Genomic DNA, 18517 nt, shown 5'->3' on the forward strand with positions numbered 1-18517 from the left:
GGCACTTGCCGAAAACCTTGATATAAGATATACATTATCTACCTTTTTTTTTTTGTCTGTTGTCTTGTTTATATATTGGCTCCGTCGCTGTTTAAAGATGGAACGAACTATCTGGATACATGTTAGTTAGCTAAAATGTACATCTTTATAAACCCCGCACATAGCGCGTTTCCCGTCTGTCGTTCAGATAACCCAAGCGCAAGCCGCTTCAGCAATCGAAATGTGAAACCCGGACAACCGTCGTCGTCGCTTGCATTACCATCCCTCCCTCTTGCCCCTGTGATGCAACCCTGTCGACCCTTATTTATAATCAACCCACGCAGATCAACCGTCACGGCGGCCAAACCAATCACGCCGCCCGCCTCGAGCAATTACAGTAATCGCTTGGTAAGCGGAGCCGCCAAGTCCAGTTGAAAGCAAGTGGACCCGAATCAAAACCCGACTCCATCCGGAAGAATTACATCATGAAGCCCGATCCTTCTTTACCTCCTCCCCGGGGCCCCAATCATCCACATCCGTCTATACGCCTCCCCTCAGGCTTGCTCTTCCAACGCCTCGCCCATCATCTCATCTTCTGCGCAATCGCACCCTCACGGCCCCGTTCACAATGTCCCACGCCACCACCAGCAACCCACACCCGGACTTCAAGACGGTCGAGTCGTCCCGTCCGCCGGCTCCCCCGGCCTCGTTCAACGTCACACAAACCACCTTGCCGGACTGGACGTTTGGCTCCGGCGCAAACACGCCAGAGCCGCAATCCGCCCACGTCTCCATTGACCCGTACGAGCCAGGCCGCCCGGCCGTCTTCAACTACAAGCTTCTCATATCGAGCATTGTTCCGCGCCCCATTGCGTTTTTGTCGACTCGTTCGAGCGACGGGTCGACCAACCTCGCGCCCTTCAGCTACTTCAACATGGTGAACCACGACCCGCCACTGTTTGTCGTCGGCTTCGCCAGCTCCATTGCTTCGGCCAAGGATTCTCTCAGAAATCTGCTCGATTCCAAGGAGTGCGTGATAAATATCATCTCGGACTCGTTTGTCGAAGCTGCCAATTCGACGAGCATTGATGCGCCGTACGGCACGTCGGAATGGGATGTAAGTGGGCTGACTGCGGAGAAGTGCGACGTGGTCAAGTGCCCACGGGTCAAGGAGGCCATTTTTAGTGTGGAGGCGAAACTCGACATGCTGAAGGAGTGGGAGAGCAGGGTTTCGGGCCAGAAGACAGGGGTGATGGTGGTATTGGAAGGGGTCAGGTTTTGGGTCAGGGAGGACGCTATTAATGACGATAGAAACATGGTCGATCCTGCAGTAAGTCGGATTAGGATGCGAATTGTAAACCCGAGTGAGCTGTTGTCGTGTGCTGACTGAGTTTGTAGATTTTGAGACCCATTGGAAGGATGGGGGGCATCACATATAGCAGAACGAATGAGGCCTTTGAGTTACCAAGACCCAAGTTTGAAGAAGATCTTGGTGGACATCAAGGACTGGAAAAGATCAAAAATCAAAAGTGAGAGAAATGCTAAATGCTCTTGTCGAAGCATGGGTATCCTATGCTAAGCAGGAACATATTAACAACAGCAGATTATAGAGTAGACAGCAAAAGTGGTATAGATATAGATATGTAAGTACCTTGAGAAGTCATCCATCCATGCGTCATGATATGTATAATCTCCAGGCGTGGACAACTCCAGCACACTTCCTCTTCTACCCAACTCCCTGCCAGTTTTTTTAAAAAAAAAATAAATAAATAAATAAAGGAGAAAGAGAAAAGGGGGGGAGCAGAAATAAGGCGGGCAGAAAAGAGAAACAAAATAATGCCGGCTAAAAGTAGAGACTCATTCCCGATTTGGACATGATGAATTTGCATCCAAGATTCATTTCCTTCTCATGGTCCTGTAATTGCTGCAATATGACATCTCCCACTTGTGGTCCGTCTTCCAGTCGCTCCTTGACGTGAATGATGATCACCTTGAGACCCTCAAGCGGCTTTTCCGCGAGAATAGGATCCATTGACCCAAAATCATGCAGGGACAGTTCATCCGTAGGTGTCGCCAGATGCGGTGTATCGACATGGCCCGGTGTTGCCTCTTGTTTTAGTACCGTTGGGTTGATCGACTTCGGTGATACAGAGTCATCATACATTGAGCCCTGTTTGCTGAAAGGATTCCGCCGCTGATTCATGATTTCATCCATGCTTGAACGTTTTCTTTTTTTGGAATCAAAGTTCCCAAGTTTCTGCGCAATTTCAACCTCATTCGCCAGTACCCGTAATTCATCCATTATAAAGCACGGCTTCAAGTGTCCAAATAGTCGGTCATTGCTTTGAGAATCGTCGTATGAACACTCAATAAAGATTGCGGCTAGTATGCCAGAGACGATTCTGGGAGCAGCTTCTTGCCAAACGTACAGGTTCCGCGGACTGAGGGAAATACTATCAGGCTCAACATCTCCAAAAATGAGCACTTCGCGGCGATGTGACTGATCTCTTATAAAATAAGCGCTGGAGTCATACACACAGAATTTTTCCTGCTCATTGCTGGCACCAAGCTGTGGCGATGACACCGCCGAAAATGCAGCCTGGCTGAGCAAACCAGTAGCCTTGGGCGTAGGTTGCATTGCCATGTGGTAGTGAATATCTCTTCTGGGTGTTTGCGATGAAGCGTCATGACTGCCAAAACGCGTCGACACACTAGAGGCCGAGCCCCTATGAGGATGCCTCTCAATGCAGTGCCCGTGACTGACACTCCAGGTCTTAACTAACAGTCCGTCGCACACTTCCATGTATCCCTTTCCTTCCCCGTCTCCAAGAGCTGGGCTGCCTCCTTCAACAAGCCTCAGATAAGTGAGCAGACCGGCACCATTATTCTCGTCACTTAAATTAGGCCAGATAACGTTATTGAAGATGTGGTTCTTGAATGCTTGGATGGTGCTGGGTAATCCAGCCAGCTTTTTGGGGCGAGTCCCCGGTAGACCAGCTGTATTGACAACAAACCCAGAGATGTGGTCGAGGTGAGGGTGGGTGATGAGATATGTGTCGACCAGGGATCTGGTGATATGAGCTGCATTAGCGGCTGCGGATGCGTATGGCAGCTCCAGTCCAGCAAATGCTCCAGTACTTAATGTGAAAGGTAAGTCGCTAGGTGTTGTTGAGGGGTAAGATTCTTGTAGCAGACGGGTGATGGCAGAGAGATGGACGCCAGCGTCAACGGCGATGATGGATCCTTTGGACCATTTCTCAGCGACGGACCGTACCAAAAATGCTGTAATGTTAGATTCTTGCGGTCCTCCTCCAGAACCCTAAGACATGTTAGCAACACGCGTGTTGAGGTCATTGCAAGTCGGCACCCCGACCGAGTGCGGCCCATAAGAGTGTGCGGCTCGCAGGCCTCAAGCAGCGGCAGGCAAGATCTTCACGGTACGACAGATTCGGTGACAACTTACAAGAACAATTACCTGCAATGCAGGATCCGCGATTTCTCCCATCGCAAAAAAAGGAAGGCCCTTGGAACTTGGTACTTCCTGTTCGCCTTTGTCCTTCTCGATGGGGCAATTCCTGGCCTAGGCGCAGATAATTCCAAGGACAAAAACACGTTTTGGCGTCTTCTAGTCGTTTCCCAGCTACACGTCATTGAAAACTAACCTACCAAGAGAGCATTCGCAAGGCCAAAAATGGTTGCTGATCCGTCCTCGCTGCCGAAGACCGCACGTGATGCTGACGATGTAGATGGTGACTCGAGCTCTACGAAAGCTCCTGGTGGCGGCGCCCGCTTCGCAGTTACACCGTAAGCTTTTAGCTCTCAACAAGGGTCTGAAAGCTCCGGCCAGCGGGCGAGAATGGTCACTCTGAATGGTCAGGAGATGGGTCGGGTCCCTTGTGCCCTGTATGCCGTAATTTACCGTCTTTGTTCAAATGCGACGCGTTCCGCAATTGCTGGTGTCTCAAGGCGAGATCTATCATGGGGCACAGGGGTGACACGAACTATGGGCAATACTGAACCTTTTTTCTTGATAGGATCGATCGGCGACGGGAAGCGGACGTTGATGCCAATATGTAAAATTGCGGAATGGCAACATAAGCTGTACTCCCCGCGTGACTCCATAGAGCCATTATGGTTCGCAAGATCCACGTCTTGGGATTGGATGTTGGAGACCGGAGATCCCGTCCATTGATCGGCAGTGTTATCAGGTGTGTTGCTTGCCTACCTACCTAGGTAGGTAGCCATGGGGTAATCCTGGAGCATTTGTTTGATAGTAGCCTCTGTATTACTGGGTAGTGGCCAGTACTTTGCTATTCTTGGAGGGCAATCAGGAAACGGGTCGAGCAATCAAAAGCCGAACATGGCAGCAAAATGGAGCTTTGCATGACAGCACAGCACAGATCCTGACTGAAGTGGCACCGTTGCCTCACTGCTTGGAGCTGCATGCACATGCACGTCGCGAACCAGGGCTCCATGTCGGTGGCTTCGGCGATCCCGCCGGGCTGGTGTGAAGCTGCCATGCTGCCAGGGTAGCATTTCATTCCATTCGGGACGACTGCCCCAGTCCTGGCCACCCAGTCCGCCCATTGTAGTCTCGACTTGATCGATCAGTAACTATCGATCCGGCTCCCCATGTCCACTTGGCTGGCTGTCAGTGAAGCTGATAAACCATCAAGGTATGGTGGAGCTATCTTGAATAGGATGACGGAGTCGCCTAATGCTAATTTACTGCCTGAATTGGGTAGTCAGCTCAGCCTAGCAACCTTTGTCGAATTGTGGCGGAGGTACGCATTAAGGCCGTTGAATATTTAATTGATTGAATAATCGGGGGACGACTGCAACAGCTTTGCTGGCGTAGGAATGCAAAGAGCTCCAAGGAGGAGAATGAAAAATGCTGGTAATATAAAATTTGTGTCGAGATACCAAAGTACCCAGGTACCTACGTAGGCGGTTGGTTGGGAGGAAAGGGCACATGCAGGCAGGTGCGCAGATAGCGCCTTCCAGCCCAGATCCGCCTGTACCACTGGCTGCGGGCCCCTACGTCCATGTCTGCCAAAATCAGACCGTCACATTCACTACTCCGTACGGAGTCGATCAATATCCTTCAAGCCAGTCTTTGCATCCATAATTCCTTAAATTTTTAATTTTTTTTCAACTACTCCGTATTCTTTCCTGATTTCTCCATCAACAGCCGCCTTCACTGGCAACTGGCTCGGACGGAGCGCCCCTTGGATAACCCACTGCCTGACGGGACGACTGATTTATGATGTGAGATTGCCGAAGCTCTGGACTAGCATCATGAGTACCCGTCACTCGCTTATGCGCGCCTAGGGGGTTCACTGACAATATTCCATCAGGCAGCCGGAAGCCTACCACGAAACACTTTTTGGGTCCGCTATGTGAAGGGCTCAACCAAGTGAAGGCAACATCCTCTACCTCGCCCTGGTCGTTTCACATTGAGTCAGGGCCCTAATTGTGTCCTCGTAATGCGGATTCAACGGAGTACTTCGCTTTCAGCGTCCGAAGAGTCATGTGGTTGCGCAACCCCCGAGGCGAGCAAGGACAAATGACCATTCAAGAAATAAGCCACCATCTACAACAAGATATTACTCTACAACCAATGTCGCAAAGTGGGGATAGCATATTAAGATCGCTGATATGCTTGCATCTTTTTAGCTTGTGTCCAAAGTACATGGAACTGAGATACCAACATCCAGAACTGCCTCCGATTGATGAACACAGGACTCTCTGTGTGCCAACGGATCTTGCCGCGCACATCACTGGACGTCACAGTCTCGTTGCAATATGTATTAGAGAGACACAGACGCGCTGTGATATGTTGCGCGAGGGCGAGGCCGTGAGGACGGAGTTTGCGGCTTCTAGTCCACACTTATTTGGTGGCATTGAGACCATCTCTCAAATAAATGGGCACCTGCCTCCTATCTTTCCGATGTGAGAATTATACAAGTTCAAATCTAGTCTTCTAATCTCAGATAAACTAGCCGAAAACTGAACCTAAAGCCAAAACTGATTCAAAAAAGCGTTTCTTGGTCTGTCTTCCTCTTACTCAGCGATATAGCTTCCCTTCCAAGTTCGACTTTGGTAATATGGTAATACATGCCGTGAAAAAATTCCATCTTCACCGGAAAGCAGAGTTCGACGTCGACCGGGAATGGGTACATCTATTTGGTTCTGCAACGCGTGCAATTCGGTCACTCAGACAGATCCGGGGTCCTCGATCGCGCCGTGTAATCTGGTCCTTTTAAACCACTTGCATCATTGCCTGGCTGGAAATGGGAAAGAGCTGGGTTAAGAAAGTCAGATTGCTGGGATTATATGTAAGTGGCTTGCGCGTAATAGTGTTTTATGGCCCCAGTTACTAGCGTACACATGTTAAGCTTAAAAACAAGCTATATGCTGTTGAAATCTCCGCATCTGACACCGCAGAAGAGGAGGAAACCTGGGGAGCCCATTACAATCTACTCTTCGAAAAGTCCAACTCTGAAGCAGACGTTCCGCTTCCGTTCCTGAAATAAGGGTGCGGCTAATAGGGAGACTTATCCCGATCGCTATCTTGCCACTACCCCAGATCGACCAACGATTTATGAACGGAGCCGGGTGAACTACTGGAACCGTCTCGCCTCTGGTCACATATCAAGGACTCAAAAGCAATACTCGCTTCTTTTCAGTTCATTTTCATCCTTTGACATGGACTATTAGCATATTGATGATATTTCACACAATCAGAATACACCATGGAAGTTCAACGCAACCCCAAAGACTCTATGAGGTCTACTTGGCGGCGCTCGCCTCGCTCTGAATGGACCATCTACCATCGTCTCATAGACCGTCTTGACTTTCATCATGTCTTTCTCGATAAGCCTGTACCAGTACATTCAAAAGATGACCCGGTGCCATATTTGCCAGACTGGCAGATGCATAGATGGATCCTGATCCATGCCGTTATCCCTTTGGCCATTCACCACGCCTTTGTTTACTTGACAGGACGCAACCTCAGTGTCATCGGTGCATTTTCTCTGTACCATGTCTTCCTCACATTCAATAGTGTCCGCGAAATACAAATTTTGCGCAGACTAGGCCATATTTATGGCTTCCTTGATGGAGACAAGCACGAGAGAGATGGTGTGCCAGACGTGAACGTCAAAAAGGTCTTCATGTCACTCCTCTCAGCAACCAACGTTCGCCCAATGCTAGTCATTGTTCTCGCGTACAGAAAGAACCATCTTCCCTCCTTCATGAGCTGGGCGTGGCTCCAAGTCGAGATTGCGCTATACGGCCTGGCCGTCGACTTCTAGTTTTATTGGTATCACAGACTGATGCATGATATGGGCAGCCTGTGGCAGTTCCATCGCACTCACCATCTGACCAAACACCCCAACCCTTTACTTACTTTGTACGCGAACGGTGTCCAGGAAATCTTTGACATGATTGTAATTCCATTGCTGGCATTCTATACCATCAAGAATGGGTTCGGATTGCCCATGGGCTTTTACAAGTTGTGGATGTGTCATCAGTACCTGCTTGATCTTCTTGGAGGTCTTGGGACATAGCGGACTGAGAATCTATGCGACTGCGCCGACGCCACTGAGCTGGTTGTACAAACGGCTTGATGTAGAGGGTATTATTGAAGATCATGACTTGCATCACCGAAGGGGCTGGAAGAGCAGTTTCAATTACGGCAAGCATTCGCGTGTGTGGGACACTATTTGGAGCACGGTGACGGATCGGGTCGAGTGCAAGCCGGGAAGCATTGACCATATCAATCAATACAGCGTCGTTTCCAGTGTGGTGAGGTCTAGAACTTGGCTATATCATTAGATTGAGTTGGAGAGGCGGTTGCCAGAAGTTGCCTATCAAGCGATTGCTGGTTACACTGTATGCTAACAGCAAATGACTTCCTTCATCAATAATTCCCAGCTGTGTATGACCAGGAAGCATTTGTTTAATCGGGTTGAAACACAGTTTCGCCGTCACCTGCAATACCAAGCAACGTTTTCGTGCTCTCTGTACGGTTTATTTACAGTTACCTGTGGCCAATCACGGTTGGTTCCCCCTTTCTCCAAATTTGTTAGTCATCCAAATACCCTTTGCCTGCAACCTTTTGGTACGATGCGTCATTCGCCTTTTGTGACTCGACCCATGTCTGCTTGACCCAGAAAAAAAGTCATCTCGTGGGGCAAGCCTTCATGTAGCTGCGCTTGTGGACTTCCCAATCTTGGTTATATTTTCGACGTCGTCCCGCCCTTGCTGATGGAAATATGCGGCGCAAAGGGTCTGCGCACTAATTGTCTGCTCTCGGCGTCACTCTTTAGCCGGCGACAAGTTAGCCTCACTAATTACAGGTACGGTCCAGTAGCTTGTCGACCTCTGGCGCAGAGAAAACAAAGACCTGGATCACTACCCGCCATACGAGCATACTCGCGACTGTCCAGAGGTCTACGAGGCCATTCTGACGGCTCGATCATGACTACCACGGTCGAAGTTGCGACAGTTCCGTCGACTGATACTCCAGGAACCTGCATTTACCTCCACCATGACAAGAGGTCGTACATCTTCGGCCAGGTGGCTGAAGGCACACAGCGAGCCTTTGGGAGTCGAAAGATTCACATGGGAGGCACGGAGCACGTCTTTCTCAGCGGAAGCATTGGCTGGAACCAAATGGGTGGCTTGATAGGATATCTGCTCAGTGTTGGTGGCGCAATCGATGCAGCAAAGGAACACACGGCCACCGAGAATGCCAAGAGGAAAGAAAAAGGGCAGAAGCTACTCAAACCTGCAGTTCACGGAGGCATTGATGTTCATGGAGGAGACAATCTCTGCCACATCTTGGCGGCCTGTCGACCGGTCATCTTTCGACAACCCATCAGCGTACGGCCTCACGAACTTCGGGAAGATCCTCGAAGCATCGACCCTACCAAGACGGAACCAGACTGGGTGGATGACGCTGTTCGGGTGTGGAAAGTGCCCGCAAGGAGGACTCGGTCGACTAGTCCCCCGAAACGCCGCCACGAAGAAATTTCAAACGGCAATGGGCAGTCACAAGGCCAAACATTGAAAAGGCGATCAGTGGTTTCCGACCCAGAAGTTGCCGGTATGATTGTGGAGCGGATCATGTTTAGCGGCAGCCTCAATAACAGATCAGTCTTGTTACCTCGAAAAAGTCGCGACTTAAAGCCTACAGATAAAGCGGTCATCATCGACGGGAAGACCTTGAGAGCTTACCGGGGACCACCGGCTTCAGACGACGCCGAGCCCTCAAATCCAGACCTCACTGCCTGGGTGTTCCCAGACCCTGGTGACAACGCTGGGGACGTAAAGAATGAAGACGCCCTGGCCATCAATCACTTTCCCCTCCCCAAAACCGCCTATGGAGACATGTCAATGTCCTATATCGTCAAGTGCCATGATCGAAGGGGTAAATTTAACGCCGTCGTCGCAAAGGAACACGGTGTACAGCCCCGGGACTTCAAGTTGCTTACCGCCGGGCAATCGGTGGAAGGAAAGAATGGTAAGGTGGTTACGCCTGATATGGTGCTAGGGGAGCGTCAGCCTGGGAAGGGTATCATCATTGCAGACATTGCTTCACCAGACTTCCTCGAGTCATTCCTAGGGCGGCCAGAATGGGAATGTCCAGAGATGATGGAGCATATCTGCGTCATGTACTGGATTTTGGGTAGTGACTTGAACTCTGATGCCCGGATCAAGAAGTTCATTGAGAAGCGCCCCCACATCAAGCACATTTTTTGCTCACAGGATACATGTCCCAACATGATTACACATCCTGGTGCTGCCGAAATCCAAACCAAGCTGCGAAGAATTGACCCCGAACGCTTCCCCTTGCCAAAGTTTGACAACACCATCAAGCATCCGGTTCTGCCTGCCGGGTCGCCCATTGAGTTTGGCCGCGCAGGCAAGAAGTTTCAACTCATGCCTCGCCTCACCTTTGACGACCAGGCAATGGCCCCATTCCCAGACTTGCTAGGTGCCGCAAAATCGGTAGATGAAGAGCTGACAACGCTTGCCGAAGAAGCCAAAGCCGAGGCAACAAATGCCGAATTCCTAGCCCAAGTCGAAGAAACAGAAAAGGACATCCCCAACAGGGACGCTGAAATCATCCCATTGGGAACCGGCTCGTCTGTGCCCAGCAAACACCGCAACGTCTCAGCAACGCTTATTCGAGTTCCCGGTATAGGAAACTACCTCCTCGACTGTGGCGAAGGCACCCTTGGCCAAATTCGCCGCGCCTTCGACGCCGAGGAAGCAGCCGATGTCCTCCGTAACCTCAAATGCATCGTCATCAGCCACGTCCACGCCGACCACCATATGGGGACCGCATCGCTCATCAAAGCCTGGTACGAGCAGTCCCTACGCGACGGCACCAACACAACACTCGCCATCTCCTGCATCGGGCGCTATCGCAGCATGCTCGAAGAACTATCTCAGGTCGAAGACCTAGGCTTCCACCGCCTGCGGTTCCCTAGCTGTCCCTTCCCGAACGGCAAGGACCGCGACATGACCACCGCAGAGGACCTCGGCGAAGAAAACTTTGGCCTCGCGTCCATCAAGCGCATCCCTGTCCCTCACTGCTGGCGCTCGTACGGCACGCAGCTCGAATTAACGTCTGGTCTGCGCATAGCATACTCGGGCGACTGCAGGCCCTCGAGCGCCTTTGCTCAGGGCTGCAAGGGAGCCCACCTGCTCGTCCACGAGTGCACATTCGGCGACGATAAACAGGATCACGCCAAGGCCAAGAAGCATTCCACCATGGCAGAGGCGCTTTCTGTGGCGCGAGAGATGGAAGCCCGGAGAACACTGTTGACGCATTTTTCGCAACGGTACTCCAAGGCAGATTCGTTGAAGCGCGACCGGGTACATGGCGAGGAGCATAGCGTCTTGCTGGCGTTTGACTTGATGAGAGTCAAGTTGGGGGATTTCCAAAAGGCAGCGTGTTACATCCCTGCCGTGCAGAAGTTGATGGAGAAACTGGCGGATTAGATATTGGATACATTGATATACCACTCAGTTATAGACATGCGAGGTTATGCCCCGGTCAAATCAGACACTTTGTTCTTGTACACGGTGCAAAGCGAAATAGAACATCTCAGGAAATGATTCTGGCCAAGTCCAAACCTATGTAATTGAAACATCCGTACTTCTGGGGGCAGTGTGGTTTGAAAGATACAGATTGTGTCTGCTGTTTGTTTTGGAACTCCTCGAGTGTACATGTACAATGCCGGCCAGAGCACACATTTTACCGAAACGATTGAACCAGAGACGGCCATTTCCAAACTTTTGCAGTTTCTATTTACACTAGTCTAGCAAATCTAGTCTGAACAGTTCTGACTCTAGCACATCTCTTGTCTCTCTTCTCTCTGCAAGACACGAAAAAAAAAAAAAAAAAAGCCGCCTGCTCTCGGCTGGTATAAAGTGCATCCGCCCAACAACTGAGCCGCCAACTCTCTTGCGAATCGCTCCACACATGCTCCTCTCTCTACAGCCCCCTATTGAACCACACCTTGCCATTCAGCCCCCCCCTGCCCCTAAACTTGTCCTCCAAACTATCGGCCGAAATCTCCTGCTGCTGCGGAAAGACTGCCAGCGCAAGCGGCAGCACGGCAAACGACGTGGCCGCAATCAGCACCAGGTTCAACCCAATGGGGATGCCGGCGGCCAGCCTCGGGCGTGAGCTGACGTACGCGCCCTCCATCAGCTTCTTGTACCACGCCTGCTTGGTCTGCACGTGGTACAGCACCATGGGGGGGATGATCATGATGGGGGAGCTGTTGAAGACCCTGCTCGCGGCGGTCTCGTAGACGGCCAGCCTGGCGGCGCGCTGGCTGCGGCCCAGGCTCGGCACGTCGCGCTCCGACTTGCCCTGCTCCTGCAGCTCCTTCTTCTGGGCCTCGGACAGGACGGGCCGCACGTCGATGCCCGTCGTGATTTCGCCGCGGCGCATGAGGTAGGCGTTGAGGGCGCCGGCCGTGGCGACGGCGGCAAAGGGCACCAGGCGGCTGAGGATGTTGCGCGTGGCCGGGGCGACGCGGAGCCGCGGCACGAGCGAGTTGAGGCCCAGGGCGACGGAGCAGGACGCCGACACGGCGACGGCGTACGACTTGGCCAGCGTGGCCGTGGACATGGGCGACGACTTGTTGGCGTTGGCCGAGTTGATGGCCACGTTGAGCGACTGGTTGGCGACTTGCCAGGCGATGATGCCGGGCGTCCGGAGGCCCGGCTGGAGCATGCCGGCCGTGACGATGAGGTTGGTGATGACGAACGAGGACATGCGGAAGGGGAGGAAGACGGGCTCGCCCGTGTCTGGGCCATATTAGCAGCCATTTTCAACAGAATTGGTGGAGGCGTTTTTTGTTTTTTGGAAGGGCGTTTGGTCATACCAGGATGAAGCGTCGAGTCAACCACCTTTTTGGCATGCCATAGCTCGGGCGTCATGCTCGCAATCTTTCCCGTCTTGTAGTCTGTGACGAGCTGCTTCGCGCGCTCAAGGCCACTCGTGCCGGCGAGGAGGGTGCTGCCACGAAGAGTTAGCCCCGACGAAATTATTCCCCTCCCCCAGGTGGTGATGGCAGTATCCTCCCTCCCCGCAGCCAGCAGTCGAGTTTGTCGTCTCGATTTCGGCAACTCACCTCGGGTCTGTCAAGCCCACCGCATGCTTCACCCGGCCGAGATACGTGCCCAAATCATGTTGCGAGACCGGCAAATCCCTGGACCCAGGTAATGAGGCCGACATTGTTTCCGTGCCCGCCAGTCCGTCGCAGCCCTTTGACTCGGGTCGTCGGCGGCCCCAATGCTTGCTCAATCGGCGGGTGGTGCGTTGCCCGAAAAAATATATATATACGTATATACGGAGTATGGCTGGTGTCTTGCGACTTCGGACTCGCCAGACGTCACCTGGTTAGTCAAATTTCTGCTTGGCCGGCACGAACCATCCATCCTGTGGGGCCCGTGGCTTTGGCCATTTGTTCTGTGGCATGCGAGCAAGGAACCACCAACATGAAGTCGCATTATTACTACTGCTACGCCGTCAACTGTCGTGCAACTCCGTGGTCATCAATGTAGTTAAAGTAGACGAAGCAACCGTTTCCTGGACGCGTATGCCGCCCGTGCCAAAGCCGATAAGAACTGATCATATCTGCAAGGCTGGCGCAACAACAGCGTCACAGAACATGCTGATGCTTTTATCGGGCATGGCCTGCAAGCACAATTCTCTGCTCTGACCTCGAGGCCGGACAAGACAACTATACACACAGATTTCAGTGAGCTCTCTGTTCTCTTCATCTCCTCCCTTTTCTTCACTGAACTTTGTCGCTCTTTGGCGCGCCGCTGTTGACGCCGAAATAGAACGCTCCCGATAATCTACCATGTGACCCAAAGACGGGCCATATCACAGCGCTCTTGGACTACGGCTTTGCCAGCATCCCGCGTCCAGCATGTGACTTCTTCCGCTCCTTACCGGCTAGCTGGGCGACAGCACACCGGAGAAAAAGGAGGCGCGGCCGCGCTCACAATTGCCAAACTCACCCGCCAGCTTCCCTCCCCTCTTCCGACCCCGGTAATGGCCCCTGGGTCGACCGGAAACTCGCACAAGCATGGGAGGACAAACTGCGCATACTCGATGTGAAGCGACCCAGCATGATTGAAGAGGACCCGACAAGGCCGCCGACGTTGATGAAGTCCTGGGCTCGCTGCAACCTTGGCGGCTAACCAATCAAGATTTTCTAGGGGTGGATACAGATCAAGGTCAGCGAATGGCATTGAAACGCATGAGCGAATGACGGCCTGTCGGGTTGCTAGGTCACATGGGATTCTTAAACCGGAGTGACGGCATGAGTGAAACGGGAGAACCAAGACGGTGCGACAATGTCGTGTAATACACATGCATCAAGCACATGAATGAAAACGCAGTCCACCGCGGAGCCCGACACAAACCAGCTGGACACCCAACTGCGTAAACGGAACTGTCTTTGTTCCATCTCCATCGCCCATTTCACCAGGTAAGTATGTATTTACAAGTGCAGCTGGAAAAAGAGACACCAAGTCACTGTCATAACCCGTTTGATGCGAGTGTAAAGGAGCTGAAAGAATCTATATACTAAGAAAACAACTTCCACTAGTGCCTGGACATTGTCCCAAATACAAACAAGCAATCTGAATCGGAAACCTCAAAATAAAACAAAAGTAAATAAATAAAAAAAATAGAACAATAGAACAATCTCATCTGTCATTTGTTGTTAAAGCTCGCCACGTCTCAAACACGTGCGGCAATTCCTGTAGTTGCGTCCCTTCTCAGAAGCGAAGATCCCGCCTAGAAGACTCTGCCATGCGGCTCCAATACTTTCCATCGGCACGGTAAAAAGTCGACATCCCATAATCTCAGGGCTACTGAACCAAGGTCAGTTTCTGCCTTTTCCATCCTGATCCTACGGCTGCCGGGAAACCTCCCGAGCAAACCCAGATTCCTGTGGCTCCTGGAGTGGCATTCACCCCCGTTTGAGTACGAGCAAAAGAGCTGCTCGTCTAGATTGGGAGCGTGTTTTCCCCGAATTGCCTTTTGCCTTTGGGCTGGATATCCTATCCAGCTCGGCAAGACTGGGCGTGACTTTTTTTTTGAAAAAAACACTTGCATTGCCCTAAATTCAAATTCCAACCCCGCCCCGGTCATCAGAGCGCTCCAACTGTGGTACGTTAGCAGCTGTGTGACAGTTTTTTGCAAGCTCGTGGTTTTGGGTGATGTAGGACTTACAACTCTCATTCAGCCAGTGGTGTAGTTCCTGCGGTTCGTATCGGGCCGAATGTCTGTCGAGGTGACAGAGGTCCAGTCCGAGGTCATCTTGGCCATGTAAGCAAGACGCTTCTGCATCTCACCGATTTGCTGCAGGTTGCGTGCGTCATCGGGCTTGCTTAGGCTGCGGCAGAGATCTTCAACAGCACGTCGCTGGTCGAGCCACTGCTCGAGGAGGGGCTTGGAGGAAACTTGCTTGGAGTCAGCCACTGGCATCGACTTGAGCGTGGCCTTGCGAGTGCCGTTTTGCGGCTCTGCAACCTCGGTCTTTCTCTTGCGGCCCTTGGCAGATTGTCCATTGGCAGTGGCGGGTGGAGAGCCACCGGAGCTTCCGTGGTCGTTGTGGACGCGCTTCATGTGGTCGCGGAGATTCCACTGGCGGGGGAAGCCGTTGCCAGGAACCGCACGTTCGCAGCCCTCATAGATGCAGAGGAAGGGCTTGTCACCGTGTCCATGAAGTCCATGAGCCTCACGTTCGTGACGCAGCAGGCAGGCGGTGGAGGAGAAGCGAGCCCCTTCGCAAGACTCTGCCTTGCAACGGTATGGCTTCAGATGTGAATCCACAAATTTGCTACGCAGACTGTTAGTTGGTCAAGCTTGGGCTGGAACGTGCAGAGAACTAAATACTCACTCGTAGTTGCACTTAAGCTTCTCGGGCTTGTGGTTGCAGCTGTTCTGTCCCTCCCAGGGGCAGTGGAAAAGACCGTCGGGCCCGGGAGTGACATTCTTGTACAGGCGGTGGTCCCGAGCTGAGGACTCGCCATCACTTCCATGTCTACGGGAGGGATATCCATGAGGCATGGCTACGCCCTCCTCAATCTTGGGGGCAATGTGGTCCTTGTCTGATGCCATCGAGACCTTGCGCTCCGCACTGATCAAAGATGCGTAAGACGTCTGTTCAGTATTTGCGTTGAAATATTCAACATACCTAGGCGAATCACCAACAATCTCAGGCGAAGAGTTGGGGCTCAGCGCAGAAGGCAGCCAAACATCATCAACAGTAGCAGGGGAGGAAGTCCGAGAGATGGAGCTAGAAAAGCAGTCCCAGGAACCAGGGGACGAATTGTCCGGCAAGACAGACTCGGGGCCCAAATGCATATGCGCAGGCACCATGTGCATAGGGCCGGCTTGAGTGACAGCAAAAGCACCACTGCCACCGGCACTGCCGCCACCACCAGCAATGTTGATATCAAGCCCCATCTCGGGCCAGTATACATGAGCATTGGAAGACACAGCATGGGCATCAGCAGCCACGAGAAGACAAGAGTTCATTCCGGCCATGGTTCCGGCGGTGGTAGCAGCAGCGTGGGATACATTCCTGAAGGCGGACACATTACCTCTGCTCAGCTGTGTGTTTTGAGAGAGAGACGAGCCACTGGATCTGCTCGAATCTGCTCTAGACATGGCTTGAGCCATAACTGAGCTTTGTGTGGTCCTTGGGTTTGTCCAGACAGAATCCATGGAGGCGGCTTGTTCTAGCCTTGATCCTCTGGGAGTAGTATGGCCAGATGTGAAAAGATAATCCTCGGCTTCTCCAGAATGTGATGATCCATTGTCCGGGAAATCCTGAAAGTTCTGGTGGCCCTCTGAAGTGTTTCCCCATGACTGCCCATTCAACAGGTCTGTCGAAGGTTCTGTTTGAGTAAATGAAAACATTGCGGTGGCATTGGAGGCCATTGATGACTGAGGGTAGCTGTAATGATTGCCATGGTTAGTCTTTTTACACTACGTTATTGTTGTCTCATGAAGAAAGAATGAAAAGCAAAAGCATAGAAAACAATATGAAGTCTAGCATGAGTCAACTTTGATCCTGAGAACGGTTAGCCACATGTCAGTCAGGTCTACGAGGAATGATTGTACAAACCCAGCTATGTACACATGTACTTTTTTTTTTTTTGACAGTAAAGGACTTGCAATCCGTAGAGCGAACGGTGTGAGATTCCAGCGATCCAATGTCCATTTGAAGCGTATTTGGTTCCCATTGTGTTGCTGACAAGGCACAGGTCGACACATCAGGTCATCCCGGGGTTTGGTGTCTTTCAAAGCATCACGTTGACTATCCCATTCAAGTTCGAACATCACATTTGCCGATTCAAATCTCTCCAGCCATGAAAATACGGTTCGGAAAGCGCCAGTAGAGCGGTACTGAAATCATATTGCTGGTCCAAAAACAAAACAGAACATATCCATGGGTAAAAGCCGGCCGATGAAATGTGGTCCAAAAATCCATTTGCGGGCTTGTCCATATATTGTATTCACAGGCTTGTGTAAACTGTTGAATCCATTCGCGGCTGCGATAGCAATCGAATTAGATTGCGTGAACTTTGAATGAAGTTCTTGAGCCGACGTTTACCACGCGTCAGCTTGACTCGACAGATTGGCTAATCTGCCGTCCAAATCTCCATATATGCAGACTGAGGAAATCAGAATGCTCGATCCAAAAAAAAATTTCAACGCGGTCCTGTACGCAATTATAAAATCCAAGGAGTTTTATGGTCCTTCATATTCATAAGGTTCGAGAACTCCGGGTTCTTCTGTTTTAATGCGCGATAAAGCGGGCCATACTCACACTGATGGCTCCATAGTTGCTATAGGCATAATGATCTGTTCCTTGCCCGGCTCGGGCAAGTACTGTCCCCGTTTTGTATCCGTGGAAAAGCTGTTGTAATCCGAATGTGGCCTGTTCAATGTCCTGAGGGAAAATGGTCCTGATGGTAGGCAAGATCCGTATGTAGTCAAAATAGAGAAAGCAAAATGAAAAGACATAATGTTCGCGCAACATGAAATTGATATGAAAAGTCCTAGAGTCTGAAATGGAGAGAAAAACAGTACCTAGAAAGTGATTGGACCTCTTCGAGGTCACCTGTGCTGTTGTAGCCTGGCATATTGGCCGGGTGTGATACAACAAGAGCAACTGGCATTGTATATCCTGGTAGAATGTGGTGTGGAAAAGCACACAGATACAGCCAAAGACCAAATCAGATCAACTTGGAAGTCTCAGTGGCAGAATAGGAAAACGGTTTGGTCCCAGCGGCAGTAAAAAGCTATGGAGCGAGACGCCTTGGAGCTTGTAGTGCAAAAGGGAACAGTGCAAGTATATCCTCGGGTTGTATTGTATGTGGATGGGGCAAGAGGTAATCCTTGGGGCTGGTCTTGTTTGTGGAAGATCAGACTGGTTGCGGGAGAGAGTTTCTGTTGCAATTGAGGGTGGCAAAGCTTGTTTTGAAGAAGAAACAAAGTGGTCGTCAGCAAGGTGAGTTGGGCTGCAATCCAAGGTGTTGGGCAGAAAATTGCAAACGAAGGAAGAACGAGTTGGGCTACGAGGGGAACTGCGGGTTTTATTGTTGCAATGGACGCCTGACGATGATAGATGAAGCCCCGTCTGCCAGGAGCGGCCAGCTTCAGTCAGGTTCAGTCACCTCCTGCAACGTCAACAATGCCTGCAGCGAGGCCTGCAGAGGCCTGCAGAGGCCCGCATGGAATGGAGCGTCGCTGGCATCCCTTGGCCAAATGACGCCAATCGCGGACAGCCGTTTGGTGGTCCGGCGACTGCGGACTTGGGTGAACGGGGGGCCGCATGAATGCGCTGGCAATCCCACAGCAAGTGATTCGTCTTGTCACACAGGGGTCATGGCGGTGGCCGTCTTCCTTGCTTGGCCAGCGTCTCACAAGTGTGTGGCATGGTGGAGAAGCGAATCACGGCAAGACGACGTGAATGGT

At 51.6% G+C, this 18517-nt stretch overlaps 9 protein-coding genes across 9 annotated transcripts; 4 read left to right on the top strand and 5 right to left on the bottom strand.

The window, feature by feature from the left end:
• The first annotated feature begins 60 nt into the window (after window positions 1-60).
• Window positions 61-1602, top strand: J3458_001158 (uncharacterized protein). Its single transcript, XM_066116572.1, has one exon. The coding sequence runs from the start codon at window positions 608-610 to the stop codon at window positions 1367-1369; it is 762 nt and encodes a 253-aa protein (XP_065978455.1). The 5' UTR covers window positions 61-607; the 3' UTR covers window positions 1370-1602.
• Window positions 1533-4027, bottom strand: PDE1_1 (3',5'-cyclic-nucleotide phosphodiesterase pde1). Its single transcript, XM_007815311.2, has 3 exons — window positions 3443-4027; window positions 1631-3298; window positions 1533-1554 (listed from the first exon to the last, which is right to left on the bottom strand). Exons 1-2 carry the CDS (start codon window positions 3482-3484, stop codon window positions 1823-1825), a joined length of 1518 nt encoding a protein of 505 aa, XP_007813502.2. The 5' UTR covers window positions 3485-4027; the 3' UTR covers window positions 1533-1554; window positions 1631-1822.
• A 1096-nt stretch (window positions 4028-5123) lies between these two features.
• Window positions 5124-6020, top strand: J3458_001160 (uncharacterized protein). Its single transcript, XM_066116573.1, has 2 exons — window positions 5124-5247; window positions 5337-6020. The coding sequence occupies exon 2, from the start codon at window positions 5510-5512 to the stop codon at window positions 5933-5935; it is 426 nt and encodes a 141-aa protein (XP_065978456.1). The 5' UTR covers window positions 5124-5247; window positions 5337-5509; the 3' UTR covers window positions 5936-6020.
• A 714-nt stretch (window positions 6021-6734) lies between these two features.
• On the top strand, window positions 6735-7295 carry J3458_001161 (uncharacterized protein; the record flags this gene model as incomplete). Its single annotated transcript, XM_007815312.2, has 1 exon — window positions 6735-7295. The coding sequence occupies one exon, from the start codon at window positions 6735-6737 to the stop codon at window positions 7293-7295; it is 561 nt and encodes a 186-aa protein (XP_007813503.2).
• Window positions 7296-7458: 163 nt separating this feature from the next.
• Window positions 7459-7758, bottom strand: J3458_001162 (uncharacterized protein; the record flags this gene model as incomplete). Its single annotated transcript, XM_066116574.1, has 1 exon — window positions 7459-7758. One exon carries the CDS (start codon window positions 7756-7758, stop codon window positions 7459-7461), a length of 300 nt encoding a protein of 99 aa, XP_065978457.1.
• A 705-nt stretch (window positions 7759-8463) lies between these two features.
• On the top strand, window positions 8464-10995 carry J3458_001163 (uncharacterized protein; the record flags this gene model as incomplete). The annotated part of the gene is made up of 1 exon (XM_066116575.1): window positions 8464-10995. One exon carries the CDS (start codon window positions 8464-8466, stop codon window positions 10993-10995), a length of 2532 nt encoding a protein of 843 aa, XP_065978458.1.
• A 496-nt stretch (window positions 10996-11491) lies between these two features.
• fsf1_1 (mitochondrial transport protein) lies at window positions 11492-12745 on the bottom strand (the record flags this gene model as incomplete). The annotated part of the gene is made up of 3 exons (XM_007815313.2): window positions 11492-12315; window positions 12393-12526; window positions 12642-12745. The coding sequence occupies 3 exons, from the start codon at window positions 12743-12745 to the stop codon at window positions 11492-11494; spliced, it is 1062 nt and encodes a 353-aa protein (XP_007813504.1).
• Window positions 12746-14767: 2022 nt separating this feature from the next.
• J3458_001165 (uncharacterized protein) lies at window positions 14768-15154 on the bottom strand (the record flags this gene model as incomplete). The annotated part of the gene is made up of 1 exon (XM_066116576.1): window positions 14768-15154. The coding sequence occupies one exon, from the start codon at window positions 15152-15154 to the stop codon at window positions 14768-14770; it is 387 nt and encodes a 128-aa protein (XP_065978459.1).
• A 270-nt stretch (window positions 15155-15424) lies between these two features.
• On the bottom strand, window positions 15425-16453 carry J3458_001166 (uncharacterized protein; the record flags this gene model as incomplete). Its single annotated transcript, XM_007815314.2, has 2 exons — window positions 15425-15668; window positions 15726-16453. 2 exons carry the CDS (start codon window positions 16451-16453, stop codon window positions 15425-15427), a joined length of 972 nt encoding a protein of 323 aa, XP_007813505.2.
• Window positions 16454-18517: the final 2064 nt, after the last annotated feature.

The sequence above is a fragment of the Metarhizium acridum genome (assembly GCF_019434415.1).
Source record: "Metarhizium acridum strain ARSEF 324 chromosome Unknown scaffold_1, whole genome shotgun sequence".
In the NCBI taxonomy this organism is placed as follows: Eukaryota; Fungi; Ascomycota; class Sordariomycetes; order Hypocreales; family Clavicipitaceae; genus Metarhizium; species Metarhizium acridum.